Source organism: Nicotiana tabacum, chromosome 2 (assembly GCF_000715075.1).
Source record: "Nicotiana tabacum cultivar K326 chromosome 2, ASM71507v2, whole genome shotgun sequence".
NCBI lineage: Eukaryota > Viridiplantae > Streptophyta > Magnoliopsida > Solanales > Solanaceae > Nicotiana > Nicotiana tabacum.
In genome coordinates this window covers 11,313,547-11,334,072 of record NC_134081.1, presented here as the reverse complement: position 1 = coordinate 11,334,072, position 20,526 = coordinate 11,313,547, and the positions used below count along the sequence as shown (strand labels likewise).

General features: G+C 40.9%; 1 protein-coding gene across 1 annotated transcript; it reads left to right on the top strand.

Moving 5' to 3' along the window:
* The first annotated feature begins 6,519 nt into the window (after positions 1-6,519).
* LOC142166206 (uncharacterized) lies at positions 6,520-7,980 on the top strand. Its single transcript, XM_075224725.1, has one exon. The coding sequence runs from the start codon at positions 6,520-6,522 to the stop codon at positions 7,978-7,980; it is 1,461 nt and encodes a 486-aa protein (XP_075080826.1).
* The last annotated feature ends 12,546 nt before the right edge of the window (positions 7,981-20,526 follow it).

Here is a 20,526-nt window from a genome sequence, read left to right as displayed (position 1 = left end):
TAGTACATATAGAGATGCCCCAAGATAAAGAGGAAACAAAAAGAGAAGTTAGGGAGGAAAAGGGGAAGGAAAAGAAGTAATTTGATTGTTTTCTAGTATTCGAATGACTGTAATGTCAAAATTGGACTCAATTTGTCCAATTTTACGAACTAAATACATGAAATTCATTTTATTGGGCATATTTATAACTATGGGGTTACAAGAAATAGCCTGATTTACAACTGGTAATAGAAAAATAGCCACAGTTTCAAAAGTAATCGAAATTTAGCCATTTTTTCAAGTAAAGATAAAATTTGAACAAAAACACCCTTAAAAGTCTGAAAAAATTCCAGCATAATATGCTATAGTTCGAATTTTTTACATATGAGATTTCAGCATAATATGTTGGAATTTCATAATGTGCTGGAGTTCCATCATAATATGCTGGAAGTTTATACGCATGAGCTCCATAATTCAACATATTATGTTGGAACTTTTCGTGTTTCAGCAAAATAGTGACTATTTTTTAATGACTTTGTAAACGCTGACTATTTTTCAATTACCAGTTCAAAAACTGGCTAGCTTGTGCAATTTTCACGATGAAAAGAGCAACCAGAAAAGCCAAAGAAAAAAAGAAATTACCTCCTAGATCTCCTTCTCCCCCCCCCCCCCCACCCAAACAACCAAAAAAAAACGTAAGAATGAAGTAAAAAGATTAAAACATCTAATTTTCAATATGAATTTCGTATATTAATTTTTTAATAATAAATATTTATTTCAAAATTTATATAAAAAGTACATATCAAAATATCTATGAATAAAAATATTTTTAAAATATTTAATTAAATTGTATAAATATTGATAATATGTACTATAAATGGGATAGGGTTAGAGATTACTAACCTAGGTAAATTCGTATTAGTAATTGTTTATTAGCCACCAAAAGGATGTGGTGTTGTGTATAAGACTACTCTTCACTGACCTCAGAGGACTCGAGTTCGAGTCCTAGATATAGAAAAATTCTTGGTAGAGAGCACTTCTTTCCAAATGGGGTCCTATGCGGCGCAAATCCGGATATAGTCGGGCACCAATGGGGTACCGGACACCGGGTGGAAAACAAAAAAAAAAGTAATTGATTCACTGAATTTCAATTATTGAATGATTAAATTAAAAGAAAAAAAAGTACATGCAGGGACAATCCTTATGGAAATTATGACGAAAAGTTGATTAGTGCAAAGTCTTCTCATTGATGAGGGATGGTAGAATGATTAATAATGCAAATCTTTTAGTAAGATATAAATGAGGAATAATCACAAAATTATTTTAAAGTATTTTAGAGAGGGCCCCTGAAATGCCTTACGTACCAACTAACAAACACAGATGATCATTCGCTGTACGTCTTATTCAAAAATTCGGGTCAAGAAAAAAATTTGTACCAAAAATAGTTCATGAAATTTGGAAGAAACATATCAAATCAAAAATTATATTATGTTCTTATCTTAACCAAAATTGTTGAGATCTTTTATTATTGGCCAGGCACATGCCCTCTTTTCTCACCTTTCTATGTCACTTTGAAAAGGAAATTTGTCACCACTACACTTGTCTTTTTGATGTGGTCTTTTCAGCTTTACTATCTCATTTTTGGGTTCATTTCACATAAAATCAAACAAAGTATTTCTTGCAGAAGTTATAATGCTAAATATTGTACCAAAAAAAGTATAGGACTAAATTTGTCCCTTTATTTCTAAAAATATTTATTTAAGCTCCGTTTAAGTTTCCAAACAATATGCTCCGTACCATTATGAAAAAGAACAGTCAGGTGCATAAAACATTCCGCGTTCACGCAGGGTCCGAAGAAGAGCTGCATCCGAAGGTATATGATGTAGACACCCTACCGTAATACAGATATTAGTAGCTGCTTCCACGGCTCAAATACGCGACCTACTATTATGAAATAGTTTAAATTTGTTCTTCAACCATTAATTGATGAAATGTTAGTTAAATGAGATGTTTAAGGCGAGATAAGAATAGTTTTGACAAATATTTTTATGTTTAAGCAAAAATTGCCAAATTATCTATGGTATTGCACAACATCAATAGGCATATATCGTCTTGAAATCAACCCCCAATTTCAAACTAAAGTTTACATTTCACTTACCATTTATATAATGTTTACTTGGTATATTAAGACTTTATAATGTTTACTTGGTATATTAAGACTTAATTAGTTCTTTAAAAAAATATTTAGTTTCTTGATGTTTGAAAAATCAAGGTGTGATCTAGTTACTCTCATGTTCATATGACACCCACATAAGCAACAAATTCTTAAAAAAATGTTTAAGAACTTTAACCTTAGGATACCCGTTGGAGACATTTAATATCTTCCTTTTTCTCATGTTATACTCCCAGTATAAAATAAATAGGTAAAAAAACAAGAAGGAAGCATCAATAGCTAATGTCGGACGTGTAGAAGAAGTCAATTTTTTAAAAAGTTTATGTTTTGTGAATTGATAATTTTATTATCAGATCACGTCAACCTATCAGAACAAATAACTTTTAATATCGAGTTTGATCTAATAATCTAAAAAATAGGTAATAACTTGTTACAACCAATTAAATTATATGGATAATTTTCTTTTATCCTTTCAGCGTTCACATACACTAATAGTGAATAATATTTACATCTTGGGTGAGCGAAGAGGTGAGGCTTTAGGAAAAATTCAGCGGGCTTGATACAAAGCGGATAATATCACAGGACATTTTTATATATACCCACTTTTGGGGTCACCATTGAAGTTATAATCTCATAGCACAAAATTTTACAAAGTGTACCCGCTGGGATCTGAAGTAGTTCAATCTCTTCAGTGCAACTTCAGAAATCAAATATGAAGTTATTCTATTTTTCAAATGCAACTTCAGAAATTCGAATCTTACATAGTTCAATCTCCTCAATACGACTTCAGAAATCAAATCTGAAGTTCTTCTATCTTTTAAATGCAATTTCGGAAATTAAAATCTTAAGTAGTTCAATCTCTTCAATTTAACTTCAGATTACGAATTTTAAGTTCTGAAACATAAACTTATTCTTCAAAATTCAACAATTCAACACACAATTTAACGACCAAATCTACTCTAAATGAGCTCAAATTTGAAACATAACCTTTACATATCATAAGGAACAAATCCCAATCATCAAATTATCAAAACAACAACAAATTTAAGTAATCCATTTTGCAACTAAGAAGAAGAAGAAGAAGAAAAAGAAACCCTAAGCACAAAGAAGAAGAAAAAAGCAACATCAAAGAAGAAGAGAAAATTGTATGTATTTGAAATTATCTAAAAATTAGATATCAGTTAAATTTTTTTTTCAATAGTGGATACAAATTCAATAAATAATGCAAAGTTGGGCGTCACATACGATTTTTACCAATATTACACGCTAAAAGTATTATTAAACCGTTGTAGCCCAACATTACCCTATCAGTAGATTTTAACTTAGTTTTACAAGCCAACATGTCTTAGTGCCACCTTTTTATGGAAAGTTGTTTGTTTTTATGATCTGATAAGTGATAATGAATTATTTTTTTCAAGACCGCTGGCTAGTTTATAAAATTTATTTAAACTCTAAAAAAGGTAAAGCAACCACAATATGCTATAGTACGTAGTAGTTTAATGCTTCCAAATAAATCAGTCCTAGAAATTCTCAACTTGTAATTCGGCTATATCACGTGGTTGCTTGATCAGCTGCTTTGGCATATTCTTTTCCCACTCTGCACAAAAGGCTTATTTTATTTCATGACTATGGTCAACCCCTAAAAACTTAACATCACAAACCAAACACTTTCAATATTGTACACCTCAGTCAAACATAAAATAATGGGGGGTCAGTCCAAAATTTTAGACAAATTGAATCTTCATTGGCCTCCCTTGTGTAATCTGTGTGCATGTGCCTCTTACTATTTGTCTAATTTTAGTGGGGGGCTCTTATTTCCCAATAGGAAAGTTCATTGTATGTTCTTTACTTTTATGTAGGTCCCCTTGTCCATAGGGCCCTTGTTGGAGAAAATTTTATCACTATACGGCAAAATCACAATTATTACTTAGAGGAGTTAAAATATTTAAAAGTATAACAACAACAACAACAACAACAAATTCAATTGAATTCTATCGATGGAGTTTAAGGAGGATATTGTGTACGTAAATAATTCAACGTAATATATACATAAAAAGATAATATCTAGCTCCGCCATTGCTCGATGTTATTTGAATTGGCTAAACATGATCAAATGCGAGTAAATAGTTTTTCGCAACTAGTGAATACAATCGAAACAACACCCGTTAGTACCATCCAATTTCTCTTTTACAACCTCGTTTGAGTTTGGGAGGGGGCACTAAGTTGCAAACACTCAAAAGAAGTTCAAAACAGTTACAATGATCCTAGAGCTACAGAAATAAAACAAACACATGGGGTTTTAGTCTATACTATATGATAATGGTTAGAGGGTGGGGGGGGGGGTGTGATATTGTGTAGATTTGGTCAGTGTGGGTTGGATATGGGGATTAGAGAAAATACTGAAAGATCATTTCTTGTCCCACTTGCTCTGAGTTTTGATCAAACTGCATGTGCTATGTCCGCAATGAATTTTTACCTTGGATTTTCTATTCATTTAAAAGATTAGAATCTTCCGGTACTGGTATCCGAGGAAAATTGCATGTATTAATACCTACAAAATTGAGGATTACATTAATGCACTTGTACTGCACTGCCTTTTTATTTGTGGTATATTAAGAAGTGGCACTACAGAAAAATGAAATTAAAGTAGCTCATTTTGATGATACTAAAGAGAAAACCTCATTCATACAGAGAATTATTTTGAATTAAATTGGAAATTTCTTCAACATGACTACAGGTAATCATATACACCACAAGTTCAAAAATAAACCTTAGACAACAAAAAAATAAGTACATTTTTTAAAACTTATCAACAATATATACATAGTTCGAACCGAGAAAGTACGGGTAATTTTTGTTTTTTGGAAAATTTTGAGGTAAACCCGCAATCGCTATCCTTCGGGTGCGCACTGGGTAACATGCTCTTTGTGCAATAGCTCACAAATCACACAAGAGATGTAAATTGCACTAGGCAAGTCCGATGCGATAAACTCTGATTGAGGAGGCTGCTGGTGAGGAAAATCAATCCTAGGTCTCCCACGTGCACGTGAAAAATTACTCATCCAACCAACTAAGTCAATCCTTGTGGGCAGGGGAATTTGTGAAGGTCGTTGACGAAGAATTCTTGTGCCCACTCAATATTTACACCAACTTAAACAATTTAATCATAAAAGTTACAAAGAAAAGCGAGCATAGTCTCATAGTCTCTCTCTCTCTCTCTATATATATATATGGGACTGGGTTTCCAATTAGGATATCTCTTCTTGATTATACACGTTTCTCTCTCTCTCTCTCTCTCTCTCTCTCTCTCTCTCTCTCTCTCTCTCTCTCTCTCTCTCTCTCTCTCTCTTAGATTGTCTAACGCTAACGGTAATCTCTCCACCGGCAAATCTCCAGCGCCGACACCGGTAAACCAGGTAAGCTCTCGCCCTTCTCTTTCTCTCTCTATTCCACCCTCCTGCATTTCTCTCTTTCTTCCCCTTTCTTTAGCCCTAGCAGTAGCTAGGCCGGTGATCGTCGCACCACCGGCGCCGCCTCGTCTTTCTTCTTCTGTTCCGGCTCCAAGCACAACACCCTCCTCTGTGTTTTCCTTTCTTCTTTATACCTTTCCTGCCTATTGTTTCTCGGATCGGCATTGTTTTTCGGCGAATCCGTGTCGGTAACAGTCCCGCACTCCTCTCTTTTTCTTGGTCCCGTGGTGTGTTGTGTGTGTTTCAGGTAGCACTTTTTGGTGGCTGTTTGGTGACGGGTGGGAGGTGCACGGGCAAGCATAGCAGAACAGGTCGTGTGACAGTCACAAGAGTTGGATGTTGGGTTCCACAACATCCAGGTTCTATTCGCGGGAATCGGTACCTCCCGCCACCTATTTTTCTTTCGCGTGTTTTAGTTAATTTGTTGCTGTATTAGTGCACAATATTTGTTACTTTAGAGTTTAGACCTTTGCTTGTATGTAGTTACATCTTTTATCTAGACCACAGTAGGTGTTTTTGTGTGGTTAGTAATGGCAGAGTAGGGCCATGTCCTCAGGGTGGGCGGGCAGAGGGCGGGGGTTGGGAGACGGGTCAGGGGGTGGGACGGGGACCAGATGGGGTAAAGGCAACAAGGGAGCCTGTAGGTTGAGGATTGGATCGTGGAATATAGGGACGTTGACGGGTAAGTCTATAGAGCTTGTGAAGATTCTCCAAAAGAGGAAGGTCAATATAACTTGTGTTCAGGAGACCAGGTGGGTAGGATCGAAGGCGAAGAATGCGGACGAGTTCAAATTGTGGTACTCCGGACGCATGAAAGGAAAGAACGGAGTGGGTATTTTGGTGGATAGGGAGCTCAGAGAGACAGTGGTAGAGGTTAGGCGGGTGAATGACAGATTGATGGCGATTAAGTTAGTAGTTAGATTGAGCAATCTGAATTTCGTTAGCGCTTACGCGCCGCAAGCGGGCCTGGACGAGGAAGTTAAGAGGCGCTTCTGGGAGGGGTTGGATGAGGTGGTACTAGGAATTCTGCCTGCGGAGAAGTTATTTATAGGAGGGGATTTCAATGGTCATATTGGGTCGTCCGCTGGGGGTTATGGCGAAGTGCACGGTGGCTTCGGCTTTGGGGATAGGAACGGAGGAGGCACCTCACTGTTGGATTTCGCTAGGGCTTTTGAGTTGGTGATCACGAATTCTAGTTTTTCGAAGAGGGAGGAGCATTTGGTTACTTTCTGGAGTATAGTGGCTAAGACTCAGATTGATTATCTTCTCTTCAGGAGGTGTGATAGGGGGTTATGCGTGGATTGTAAGGTGATCCCGAGTGAGAACCTCGCGACTCAGCATAGGCTCCTGGTGATGGACGTCGGTATCGTGATAAAGAGGAAGAAGAGGTTTGTGCGGGGTCAACCGAGGATCAGGTGGGGTGCTTTGACTAAGGATAATGTGCAGGAGTTGGAGGGGCAGTTGATGGCTTTGGGTGCTTGTAAGAGTGGTAGGGATGCTAGCGCTATGTGGACGGCGACGACGGACTGTATAAGGGAGGTGGCGAGAGAAGTGTTAGGGGTCTCGAAGGGCTATTATGGCGGGCACCGAGGTGACTGGTGGTGGAATGACGCGATACAAGGTAAAGTAGACGCAAAGAAAGCGACGTACCTTTCGTTAGTGGAGAGCACCGACGAGGAGCAGAGGAGAGCGAACAGAGTAAGTTATAATGAAGCTAGGAAGGAGGCGAAATTAGCGGTCACTGAGGCTAAGAATGCTGTATTTGATCGGTTGTATGAGGAACTGGGGGGTAAATGTGGGGACAAGAGGTTATTTCGGCTGGCCAAAGCGAGAGAGAGGAAGGCTCTTGACCTAGATCAAGTGAGGTGCATCAAAGACGAGGAAGGTAGAGTGTTGACGGAGGAGTCCCAAATTAAGAATAGATGGCAAACGTACTTTCATAAACTTTTGAATGAAGAGGGGGGTGGTAACATCGTGCTGGGGGAGTTGGGGCACTCCGAGGGTCTCCGAGACTTTAGGTACTGTAGGCATATTAAGATAGAGGAGGTAGTGGGAGCTGTGTGTAAGATAAGTAGGGGCAAAGCGACCGGTCCAGACGAGATTCCAGTGGAATTTTGGAGGTATGTGGGTAGAGCAGGACTGGAGTGGATGGCTGGGTTATTTAATGTTATTTTCAGGACGAAGAGAATGCCAGATGAGTGGAGATGTAGTATGATGATTCCGTTGTACAAGAACAAAGGTGATATCCAGAAATATAACAGCTATAGGAGCATCAAGTTGTTAAGCCATACCATGAAAGTTTGGGAGAGGGTAGTGGAAGGGAGGGTAAGGAAGGTGGTGTCTATTTCTGAAAACTAGTTTGGGTTCATGCCGGGACATTCTACTACAGAAGCTATCTACCTTATCAGGAGGTTGGTGGAACAGTACATGGATAGGAAGAGGGATTTGCACATAGTGTTTATTGACCTAGAGAAGGCATACGACAAGGTCCCTCAGGACGTGCTTTGGAGATGCCTGGAGGTGAAAGAGGTGCCGGTAGCATACATTAGATCGATAAAAGATATGTATGATGGAGCTAGGACACGGGTCAGGATCGCAGGAGGTGACTCAGAGCTGTTTTCGGTGGTTATGGGGTTACACCAAGGATCTACGCTTAGCCCGTTTTTATTTTCCATGGCGATGGATGCCCTGACACACCATATTCAAGGGGAGGTGCCATGGGTATGTTGTTCGCTGATGATATAGTTCTGATTTATGAGACATGAGGAGGCGTTGATGAGAGGCTGGAGGTTTGAAGGCAGACCCTGGAGTCCATAGGTTTCAAGTTGAGTAGGACAAAGACGGAATATCTGGAGTGTAAGTTCAGCAGCGTGAAGGGGGAAGCGGACATGGTAGTGAGGCTCGACTCACAAGTCATCCCCAAGAGAGAAAGTTTCAAGTACCTAGGGTCAATCATCCAGGGAGATGGGGAGATCGACGAGGATGTCATGCATCGTATTGGGGTGGGTGGATGAAATGGCGGTTAGCGTCTGGAGTCTTATGTGACAAGAAGGTGTCACTGAAAGTCAAAGGTAAGTTTTACAGAGCGGTGGTTAGACCGGCTATGTTGTATGAGGTTTAGTGTTAGCTACTGAAGAATTCATATATCCAGAAGATGAAAGTAGCCGAAATGAGGATGTTGAGATGGATGTGTGGGCATACTAAGCTGGATAAGATAAGGAATGAAGGTATTCGAGAGAGGGTGGGCGTTGCCCCCGTGGACGACAAGATGCAGGAAGCGAGGCTTAGGTGGTTCAGGCACGTGCGAAGGAGAACCATAGATGTCCCGGTTAGGAGGTGTGAGCGGTTGGCTTTGGCAGGTACAAGAAGAGGCAGAGAGAGGCCTAATAAGTATTGGGGGGAGGTGATCAGGCAGGACATGGCGCGACTTTAGATTTCCGAGGACATGGCTCTTGATAGGAACATGTGGAGGTCGAGCATTAGGGTGGTAGGCTAGGGGTAGTCGAGAGTTCTTCCCTCTTTGTACTGGGTAGTCTGAAAGAGTTTTGTTTAGGTTTGTGAGCGGTCTATGTTATGTCCATATTGTTGTTTTGCATAGTTTTATGTTATTGTACTTTTACTTATTTGTTGCTGTTATTATCTTTCAGGCATCTTTTGTTGTTACAAGCCTTTTCTTTTGTTTTTTTCCTGATATTATTGTCTCTTCTGTTGAGCAGAGAGTCTCCCGAAAACAGCCTCTCTACCCTTTTCGGGGCAGGGGTAAGGTTTACGTACACTTTACTCTCCCAGACCCCACTAGTGGGATTTTACTCGGTATGATATATATATATATATATATATATATATATATATATATATATATATATATATATATATATATATATATATATATAAAATATAATATAACCTTGGTTAAGTGATAAATGTTTATATGCAATCTACATATCTCGTATTCTGTCACGACCCGAAATTTCCACTATCGGGACCGTGATGGCTCCTAATATTTCACTTGCTAGGTAAGCCAACGTTAGAACAATTTATCCTTTTTAACAATTTAAACTTAATTAATGAAGTAGAACTGGTTTAACTACAGTAATCCAAATATAAATGCGAAAGCTAAAATCGTAAAAAAAAATATCTAGTACAAATCCCTGAACCCGATGTCACAAGTGCACGAGCTTCTAGAGTAATATATACAAGGGTCTGAAATAAATACAAAGATGTCTGAATGAAATACACAGCTAAATAAAATAAAGACGGGGACTTCAGGAGCTGCGTGCGCTGAGCAGCTGTACCTCAAGTCTCCGCAGGCTGTCCAATTCGAGCTCTCTAGTAGCCGCCGCTGGGACCGTCTCCAAAATCTGCACAGTGTATAGAGTGTAGTATCAATACAACTGACCCCATAAATTGGTAAGTGTCGAGTCTAACATCGACGAAGTAGTGACGAGGCTAAGGCGGGTCACCTACACTACAACCTGAACGTAGTAGATATTTATGACAGAAAAATGGGAATACTAAACCGAATTAAACAACCAACTAAAAATATTAACCACAACCTCAAGAATAAATCAGTGTCGTCCAGAATCACCAATCTTTAATAATTCAGATACAAATACCAAAAAAGAAAACCAACACAACTCACGAAATAGAAACATATAGGTTGTTGCGGCACGCAACTCGATCCCACCAGATAACACAAATTCCTCCCTTATTTCACCGTAATGATATCAACGACAGTAAATTATATATATATATATATATATATATATATATATAGGCGCGCAACCCGATCCCACTATATGTCAATATCAGAATCATAATTCACCCTTATTTCACCATGTCAATCCACCCTTATTCCACATGTTGCGGCGTGCAACCGTATAGTATAAATTCACCCTTATTCCACCTCAACATATCACCCTTATTTCACATGTTGCGGCGTGCAACCCAATCCCACCATATCAATATCAAATACTCAATAAGCAAAGCAAAACTCACAATTCAAATCACAGAAAAACCCTTTACAATTCTAAGACACCAAACTGAACAAATAGGAAACCTTATACAATATGATAATCTGAATGAGTAATACTACACAACAAGACCAATCCAGAATTTACAACTATAAGGTACAGATAAACCAACTTGAGCAAATAGTAGGAGAGTATGAAACTATGGAAAGAACTAATATCATGAATAGGAGGAAACAATGACTACAAGTAGCAATTAGGCATGGAAACACAATTAGAGCAGGTAACAGTTAAGACAGGGAAAGAGATAATATGAGAAAAATGGGAAAACAGGGAAAACAGATAATTTGGTGGCGCATAAGTACTCGTCACCTCACATATACGCTGCTCACATGAAATTCACATAGAAATTAGTCTGAGGGTCCCTAATTCTCTCAAGTCAAGGTTAGACAAAATACTTACCTCACTACAAAGGCCACTCAATGCTCAATGACAGCTTTGCCTTTCAAACAAGCCTCGGAACCAACAATATCTAGCAAATTACCAACCAAAGGATTCAAAATAAGCCTTAGGAATCACCCACGATTACAAAAGATTCAATTTAGGTCATTATTGAAAAAGTCAACAAAAGTCAACTCCTTGGTCCAAACCCAAAATTAGGATTAAAACCCGATTACCCATTCACCCCCGAGCCCGGTTACGTAATTTGTTTTGAAATCTGACCCCAATTTGAGGTCTAAATCCCGATTTCTACCCAAACCCCCAAATTTTCACCATGAAAACACTAGATTTTAGGTTAAAAACTTGTAAAATGTAATGAAAGATTAAAAGAAAATAGGTTAGAATCACTTACCAATGATTTGGGGAAGAAGGAGTCTTGGAAAAAATGCCTCTAATGTTTTAGGTTTTGAAAATTTGAGAAATGAACCAAAACTCCCGTCTAAGTCATATTTGTTCAGCTGAAGATGTCGCATTTGCGACCTGGGCTTCGCAAATGCGAAGATTTCGTCGCAAATACGAGAAACATCACACCTCTGCATTCTTCGCAAATGCGAGGAATAGTTCGCAAATGCGAACTCAGGCTTGATCGCAAATGAGACCCAGTGATCGCAAATGCGAAGAATCCCCCTCCCAACTCCCATCGCAAATGCGAGACATTGTTCGCAAATGCGAACTCTCGCCTCCCCAGCTACTCTTCGCAAATGCGATGAGTAGATCACAAATGCGAACTCCACAGTGGTCGTAAATGCGATGCTTGATCTTGCAATTGCGAGATCTGTGGCTTGCAACAAAAACTAAAACACACCAGCAATGTTCTAAGTCCAAATTCACTTCGTAGCCTATTCGAAACTCACCCGAGCCCTCGGGGCTCCAAACCCATCATGCACACAAGTCCAAAAACATCATACGAACTTGCTCGCGCGATCAAATCACCAAAATAACACTTAGAACTACGAATTGAACACCAAATCAAATGAAATTTTCAAGAAAATTTGAAACTTCTATTTTCACAACCGAACGTCCGAATCACGTCAAACTAACTCCGTTTCTCACCAAATTTCATAGACAAGTCATAAATATAATAATGGACCTGTACCGGGCTTCGGAATCAAAATACAGAACCGATATCAACAAGACCAAACGTCAGTCAATTCATAAAATCATTAAACTTTCAAACTTTTAATTTTTAACAAAAAATCATAACTCGAGCTAGGGATCTACGAATTTGATTCCGGGCATATGCCCAGGTCCCATATTTCGATACGGACCCACCGGGACCATCAAAACACTTATCCGGGTCCATTTACTCAAAACATTGACCGAAGTCAATTCAAATTAATTTTTAAGGCAAAAATTCTTATATTTATCAGTTTTTAACATATAAGCCTTCCGGAAGAATATCCGGACTGCGCACGCAAATCGAGGAAGGCTAAAATAAGGATTTTTGAGACCTCGAAACACAAAATTAGGTTCTAAAATATAAGAGGACCTATCGGGTCATTGCATTCTCCACCTCTAAAACAACCGTTTGTCCTTGAACATACATAAAAAAGTACCTGAACTGGTGAAAAGGTAGGGATATCTACTCCGCATGTCCGACTCGGACTCCCAAGTAGCTGCCTTGATGGGCTGGCCTCTCCACTGCACTTGGACTGAAGGATAACTCTTCGACCTCAATTGTCGGGCTAGAATAGCCACCGGCTCTTCCTCATAAGTCAAATCCTTGTCCAACTGGACAGAGCTGGAATCTAACCCATGGGACGGATCGCCGTGATACTTCCGAAGCATGGACACATGGAACATCGAATGAACTGATGATAACCCCGGTGGCAACGCGAACCTGTAAGCCACCTCTCCCACTCTTTCCAGAATCTCAAAGTGCCCGATATACCTAGGGCTCAACTTGCCCTTCTTTCCGAACCTCATTACACCCTTCATGGGTGATACCCGGAGCAACACTCTCTCCTCGACCATGAATGAAACATCACGAACTCTACGGTCGGCATCACTCTTTTGCCTGGACTGAGCTGTGCGAAGTCTATCCTGAATAATCTTGACCTTATCCAAGGCATCCTGCACCAAATCTATACACAATAACCGAGCCTGCCCCGGCTCAAACCATTCAACCGGCGATCGACACCGTCTACCATATAATGCCTCATAGGGAGCCATCTGAATGCTCGACTGGTAGTTTTTATTATAGGCGAACTCTGCAAAGGGCAAGAACTGATCCCACGATCCTCCGAAGTCTATAATACATGCGTGGAGCATATCCTCCAATATCTGAAGAGTGCGCTCGGACTGTCCGTTTGACTGAGGATGAAACGTTATGCTCAACTCAACCCGCATGCTCAACTCACATTATACTACCATCAAGAAGTGCGAGGTGAACTGCGTACCTCGATCAGAAATAATAGACACGGGCACACCGTGAAGATGTGCGATCTCGCGGATATAAATCTATGCCAACCGCTCCGAGGAATAGGTAACTGCCATAGGAATGAAATGCGCTGACTTGGTCAGCCTATCCACAATGACCCAAACTGCATCGAACTTCCTCTGAGTCCGTGGGAGTCCAACAACAAAATCCATAGTGATATGCTCCCACTTCTACTCAGGAATCTCTATCTTCTGAATCAAACCACCAAGTCTCTGATGCTCATACTTTACTTGATGATAATTTAGACACCGAGCTACATAAACAACTATATCCTTCTTAATCCTCCTCCACCAATAATGCTGCCGCAAGTCCTAATACATCTTGGCGGTGCCCAGATGAATAGAATATCGGGAATTGTGGGCCTCCTTAAGAATCAACTCATGAAGTCCATCCACATTAGGCACATAAACACGACCCTGCATCCTCAAAACTCCATTATCTCCAACAGTAACCTGCTTGGCACCATCGTGCCGCACTGCGTCCCTAAGGACCAACAAATGAGGGTCGTCATACTACCGATCTCTGATACGCTCAAACAAAGCCGAGCGACTTACTTCCGCGACGTATATGAAATCACCCTGCCCTCCTGCATCAATACTGCACCGACCCAACACGGGATGCATCATAATATACCGTATAAGATCCTGAACCTATAGGCAGTACCAACACCGTCGTTGTAGTCAAAGCGGTCTTGAGCTTCTGAAAGATCGCCTCACACTCGTCTAACCATCTGAACGGGGCACCCTTCTAGGTAAACCTGGTCAACATGGCTGCTATAGACGAAAATCCCTCTACAAATCGACGGTAATAGCCCGCCAAACCCAAGAAACTCCTGTTCTTAGTAGCTGAAGTGGGTCTAGGCCAGTTCTGAACTGCCTCAATCTTCTTAGGATCCATTTGAATGCCCTTTGCCAATACAACGTTCCCCAAGAAAGCGACTAAGCTCAACCAAAACTCGCATTTTGAAAACTTAGCATATAACTAGCTGTCTCTCAGAGTCTGAAGTATAATCCTGAGATGTTTCTCATGCTCCTCTCGACTGTGGGAGTAGATCAAGATATCATCAATAAACATGATCACAAAGGAGTCCAAATAAGGCTTGAACACTCGATTCATCAAATCCATGAATGCTGCTGGGGAATTTGTCAACCCAAAGGACATCACCAGAAACTCATAATGCCCGTACCGAGTCCGAAAAGCTGTCTTAGGGACATCGGATGCCCTAATCCTCAACTAATGGTAGCCAGATCTCAATCAATCTTCGAAAACACCTTGGCACCCTGAAGCTGATCAAATAAATCATCAATCCTCGGCAATGGATACTTGTTCTTGATGGTGACTTTGTTCAACTGCCGATAATATATACACATCCTCATCTATCCATCTTTCTTCTTCACAAACAACACAAGTGCAGCCCAGGGCGAGACACTAGGTCTAATGAAGCCCTTATCAAGTAAATCTTGCAACTCTTCCTTCAATTCTTTCAACTCAGGTGGGGCCATACGGTATGGCAGAATGGAAATGGGCTGGGTGCCCAAAGCCAAGTCAATACACAAATCAATATCCCTGTCGGGTGGCATCCCCAGCAGGTTTGCAGGAAAAACCTCTAGAAACTCACAAACAACTGGCACTGAATCCATGGAAGGAACCTCCACACTGGAATCACGGACATAAGCCAAATAAGCTACACACCCCTTCTCAACCATATGTCGAGCCTTCACATAAGAGATAACCCTACTGGTAGAACGGCTAGGAGTCCCTCTCCACTCTAATCGAGGCAACCCCGGCAAGGCTAAGGTCACCGTCTTGGCGTGACAATCCAATATAACATGATAAGGTGACAGCCAATCCATACCCAAAATGACATCAAAATCAACCATATTTAGAAGTAGAAGATCCACACTAGTCTCAAGACTCTCAATGGTAACCACACACGAATGATAAACACGATCTACCATAATAGCATCTCCCACAGGTGTGGACACATACATATGAGCACTCAAAGAATCACTAGGCATAACCAAATATGAAGCAAAATAGGATGACACGTATGAATAACTAGAACCTGGGTCAAATAGAACTGAAGCATCTCTACTGCAAACTGAAACAATACCTGTGATAACAGCGTCAGATGACTCAGCCTCAGGCCTGGCTGGAAAAGCATAACATCGGGGCTGAGCCCCACCACTCTGAACCACGTCCCTGGGATGACCTCTAGCTGGCTGGCCTCCACCTCTAACGGCTTGACCTCCACCTTTAACAGTCTGGCCTCTACCTCTGGCTGCCTAACCCCTGCCTCTGGCTGGCTGAGTAGGTGGTGCATCAATTGGTGCCGGGACCATGGCACGAGAACCCTGATACTATGGCGTGACGCCCAATAATCTCGGACAGGTCCTCCTGATATGCCCATAACCACCACACTAGAAACATCCATCCTGGTGCTGTGGCGGTAGAAACTGAACAGGGGGTGCACTGATAGGAGTTAGTGGTACAGTGTAGGCTGGTTGTCCAGAATTTGGCATATAAGGACCACGACTCCCTGAAGCACTGTGGGATGCCTGAAGCGCTGAATGAAACGGCCTGGGAGGATGGCCTCTACCAAACGTACCCCTGACTCTAGATGAGGCACCGCTGAACCCACCAGAATGACGAGGTCTCTTGTCAGACCCCTAACCTCCCTCTACAAGAACCATCTCGACTCGCTTGGTGACATTGGCAGCCGCCTGGAAAAAAAATTCACTCCCAGTCTCCTTAGCCATATGCAATCTTATAGGCTGAGTGAGTCTGTCAATAAACCTCCTCACCCTCTATCTCTCAGTAGGACGCAGAAGAAGAGCATAACGGGCCAAATCCACAAAACGGGACTCGTACTGAGTAATAGTCATATTTCCCTACTGGAGATACTCGAACTGATGACGATGCTCCTCTCTTAATGTGATAGGAAGAAACTTCTCTAGAAAGAGCTGAGAGAACTGGTCCCAAGTAAGAGCAGGCGACCCAGCTGGTCTAGTCAACAACTAATCCCTCCACCATTTCTTGGCGTAACCACTAACCAATCATCTGAAATGCAGCAAAATCGACCCCATTGGTCTCCACTATACCCATGTTCCGTAGGACCTCATGACAACTGAAAAGATACTCCTGGAGATCCTCTGAAGTAGCACCACTGAAGTGAACTGGGAAGATCTTGGTAAACCTGTCCAATCTCCACAAAGGCTCAGAAGACATAGCTGACCCATCACCGATCTGTGCCGCAATAACCGGCTGAACTACTCCGACTGGATGAGCGACTGGAGTCTGATACTGGGGAGCCATCTGCTCCGGAGTGTGAGTAGTAGGAGTCTGTGCTCCTCCTACAGCCCGAGAGACGGCTGGTGCCATGGGAAATGCGCTAGTCTGGGCCACACTCTCCATAAGGTCCACCAAACGGACCAAAGCATCCTGAAGCACTGGTATAACAATGAACCCCTCCGGGACCTGAGCTGGTTCGATAGGTACAACCTGGGCTGGAACCTCCTCATCACACTCTACTTGAGGCTCCACCGCTGGTGCTGCTGCTCGAGCTCTGGGCTGAGCTCTGCCCCTGCCTCAGCCTTTGGAACGACCTCGGTCTCGACCTCTGCCCCTCATAGGAGCTGCCACTAGGGGCTATGGCTGTTGCTCAGCTAAAGATGCGATACACATTCTCGCCATCTACGAGAGAACATAATAGAATGGTCCAATTAGCAATGATAGAATCAAATCGCACGACAGAAAAGAATAGAAGTGAAACTGTTCCTAACTCCATAGCCTCTGGAAGATAAGTACAGACGTCTCTGTACCGATCCTCCAGACTCTACTAAGTTTGCTCATGACTCGTGAGACCTATGTAACCTAGTGCTCTGATACCAACTGTCACGACCCGAAATTTCCACCGTCGGGATCGTGATGGCGCCTAACATTTCACTTGCTAGGCAAGCCAACGTTAGAATAATTTATCCTTTTTAACAATTTAAACTTAATTAATGAAGGAGAATTGATTTAACTGCAATAATCCAAATATAAATGAGGAAGCTAAAACCCTAAATAAAACATCTGCTACAAATCTCTGAACCCGGTGTCACAAGTGCACGAGCTTCGATAGTAATACATACAAGGGTCTGAAATAAATACAAAGTTGTCTGAATGAAAATACACAGCTAAATAGAAGTAAAGACGGGGACTTCAGGAGCTGCGGGCGCTGAGCAACTCTACCTCAAGTCTCCACAGGCTGTCCAATCCGAGCTCTCTAGTTGCCTCCGCTAGGACCGTCTTCAAAATCTGCACAGTATGCAGAGTGTAGTATCAGTACAACTGACCCCATGTACTGGTAAGTGCCGAGCCTAACCTCGATGAAGTAGTGACGAGGCTAAGGCGGGTCACCTACACTACAACCTGAACGCAGTAGATAATTATGACAGAAAAATGGGAATATTGAACCGAATTAAACAGCCAACTGAAAATAATTACAGCCTCAAGAATAAACCAGTGTCCTCCACCATCACCAATCTTTAATAATTTAGATACAAATGCCAAAAAAGAAAACCAACACAACTCACGAAATGGAAACATATAGGTTGTTGCGGCGCGCAATCCGATCCCATCAGACAACACCAATTCCTCCCTTATTTTATCGTAATAACATTAACGACAGTAAATTATATATATATATATATATATATATATATATATATATATATATATATATATATATATATATATATATATATATATATATATATATATATTTATTTATTTATTTATTTATTACGGCGCACAACCCGATCCCACCATATGTCAATATCAGTATCATAATTCACCCTTATTTCACCGTGTCAATCCACCCTTATTCCACCTGTTGCGGCGTGTAACCCGATCCCACCGTATAGTACAAATTCACCTTTATTCCACCTCAACATATCACCCTTATTTCACCTGTTGCGGCGTGCAACCCGATCCTACCATATCAATATCAAGTACTCAATAAGCAAAGCAAAACTCACAATTCAAATCATAGAAAAACCCTTTACAATTCTAAGACACCAAACGAAACAAATAAGAAACCTTATACAATGTGATAATCCGAATGAGTAATACTACACAACAAGACCAATCCAGAATTTACAACTACAAGGTACAGATAAACCAACTTGAGCAAATAGTAGGAGAGTATGAAACTATGAAAAAAACTAATATCATGAACAGGAGGAAATAATGACTACAAGTAGCAATTAGGCATGGAAACACAATTAGAGCAGGTAACAGTTAAGACAGGGAAAGAGATAATATGAGAAAAATGGGAAAACAGATAATTTGACGGCGCATAAGTACTCGTCACCTCACATATACACTGCTCACATGAAATTCACATAGTAATTAGTCCAAGGGTCCCTAATTCCCTCAAGTCAAGGCTAGACAAAATACTTACCTCGCTCCAAGGCCATTCAATGCTCAATGACAGCGTTGCCTTTCAAACAAGCCTCCGAACCAATAATATCTAGCAAATTACCAACCAAAGGATTCAAAATAAGCCCTAGGAATCACCCACGATTGCAAAAGATTCAATTTACGTCATTATTGAAAAAGTCAACTCCCGGGCTCGCTTGGTCCAAACCCGAAATTCGGATAAAAACCAGATTACCCATTCACCCCGAGCCCGGTTACGTAATTTATTTTGGAATCCGACCCAATTTGAGGTCTAAATTCCAATTTCTCAAAAATTCCTAACTCTACCCAAACCCCCAAATTTTCACCATGAAAATACTAGATTTTAGGTTAAAAACTTGTAAAATGTAATGAAGGATTGAAAGAAAATGGGTTAGAATCACTTACCAATGATTTGGGGAAGAAAGAGTCTGGAAAAATCGCCTCTAATGTTTTAGGTTTTGAAAATTTTAGAAATGAACCAAAAATCCCGTCTAAGTCATATTTGTTCAACTGCAGATTTCGCATTTGCAACCTGCGCTTCGCAAATGCGAAGATTTCATCGCAAATGCGAGAAACATCACACCTCTACATTCTTCGCAAATGCGAGGAATAGTTCGCAAATGCAAACTCAGGCTTGATCACAAATGTGAACTCAGGCTTGATCGCAAATGCGACCGAGCGATCGCAAATGCGAAGAATCCCCCTCCCAGCCCCCATCGCAAATGCGAGACATTGTTCGCAAATGCGAACTCTGGCCTCCCCAGCTACTCTTCGCAAATGCGATGAGTAGATCGCAAATGCGAACTCGACAGTGGTCGCAAATGCGATACTTGATCTCGCAATTGCGAGATCTGAGGCCTGCAACAAAAACTGAAACACACCAGCAATGTTCTAAGTCCAAATTCACTGCGTAGCCTATCCGAAACTCACCCGAGCCCTCGGGACTCCAAACCCATCATGCACACAAGTCTAAAAATATCATACGAACTTGCTCGCGCGATCAAATCGCCAAAATAATACTTAGAACTACGAATTGAATACCAAATCAAATGAGATTTTCAAGAAAACTTTGAAACTTCTATTTTCATAACCGAACGTCCGAATCACGTCAAACTAACTCCGTTTCTCATCAAATTTCACACACAAGTCATAAATATAATAATGGACCCGTACCGGGCTCCGGAACTAAAATACAGACCCGATATCAACAAGATCAAACATCAGTCAATTCTTAAAATCATTAAACTTTCAAACTTTTAATTTTCAACAAAAAATCATAACTCGACCTAGGGACCTCCGAATTCGATTTCGGGCATATGCCCATAATACGGATTCGGGTCCATTTACTCAAAATGTTGACCGAAGTCAACTCAAATTAATTTTAAGGTAAAAATTCTTATTTTTATCAGTTTTTAACATATATAACCCTACCTGAAGTACACCTGGACTGCGCACACAAATTGAGAAATGCTAAAATGAGGTTTTTTGAGACCTCGAAACACAGAATTAGGTTCTAAAATATAAGATGACCTATCGGGTCATCACATA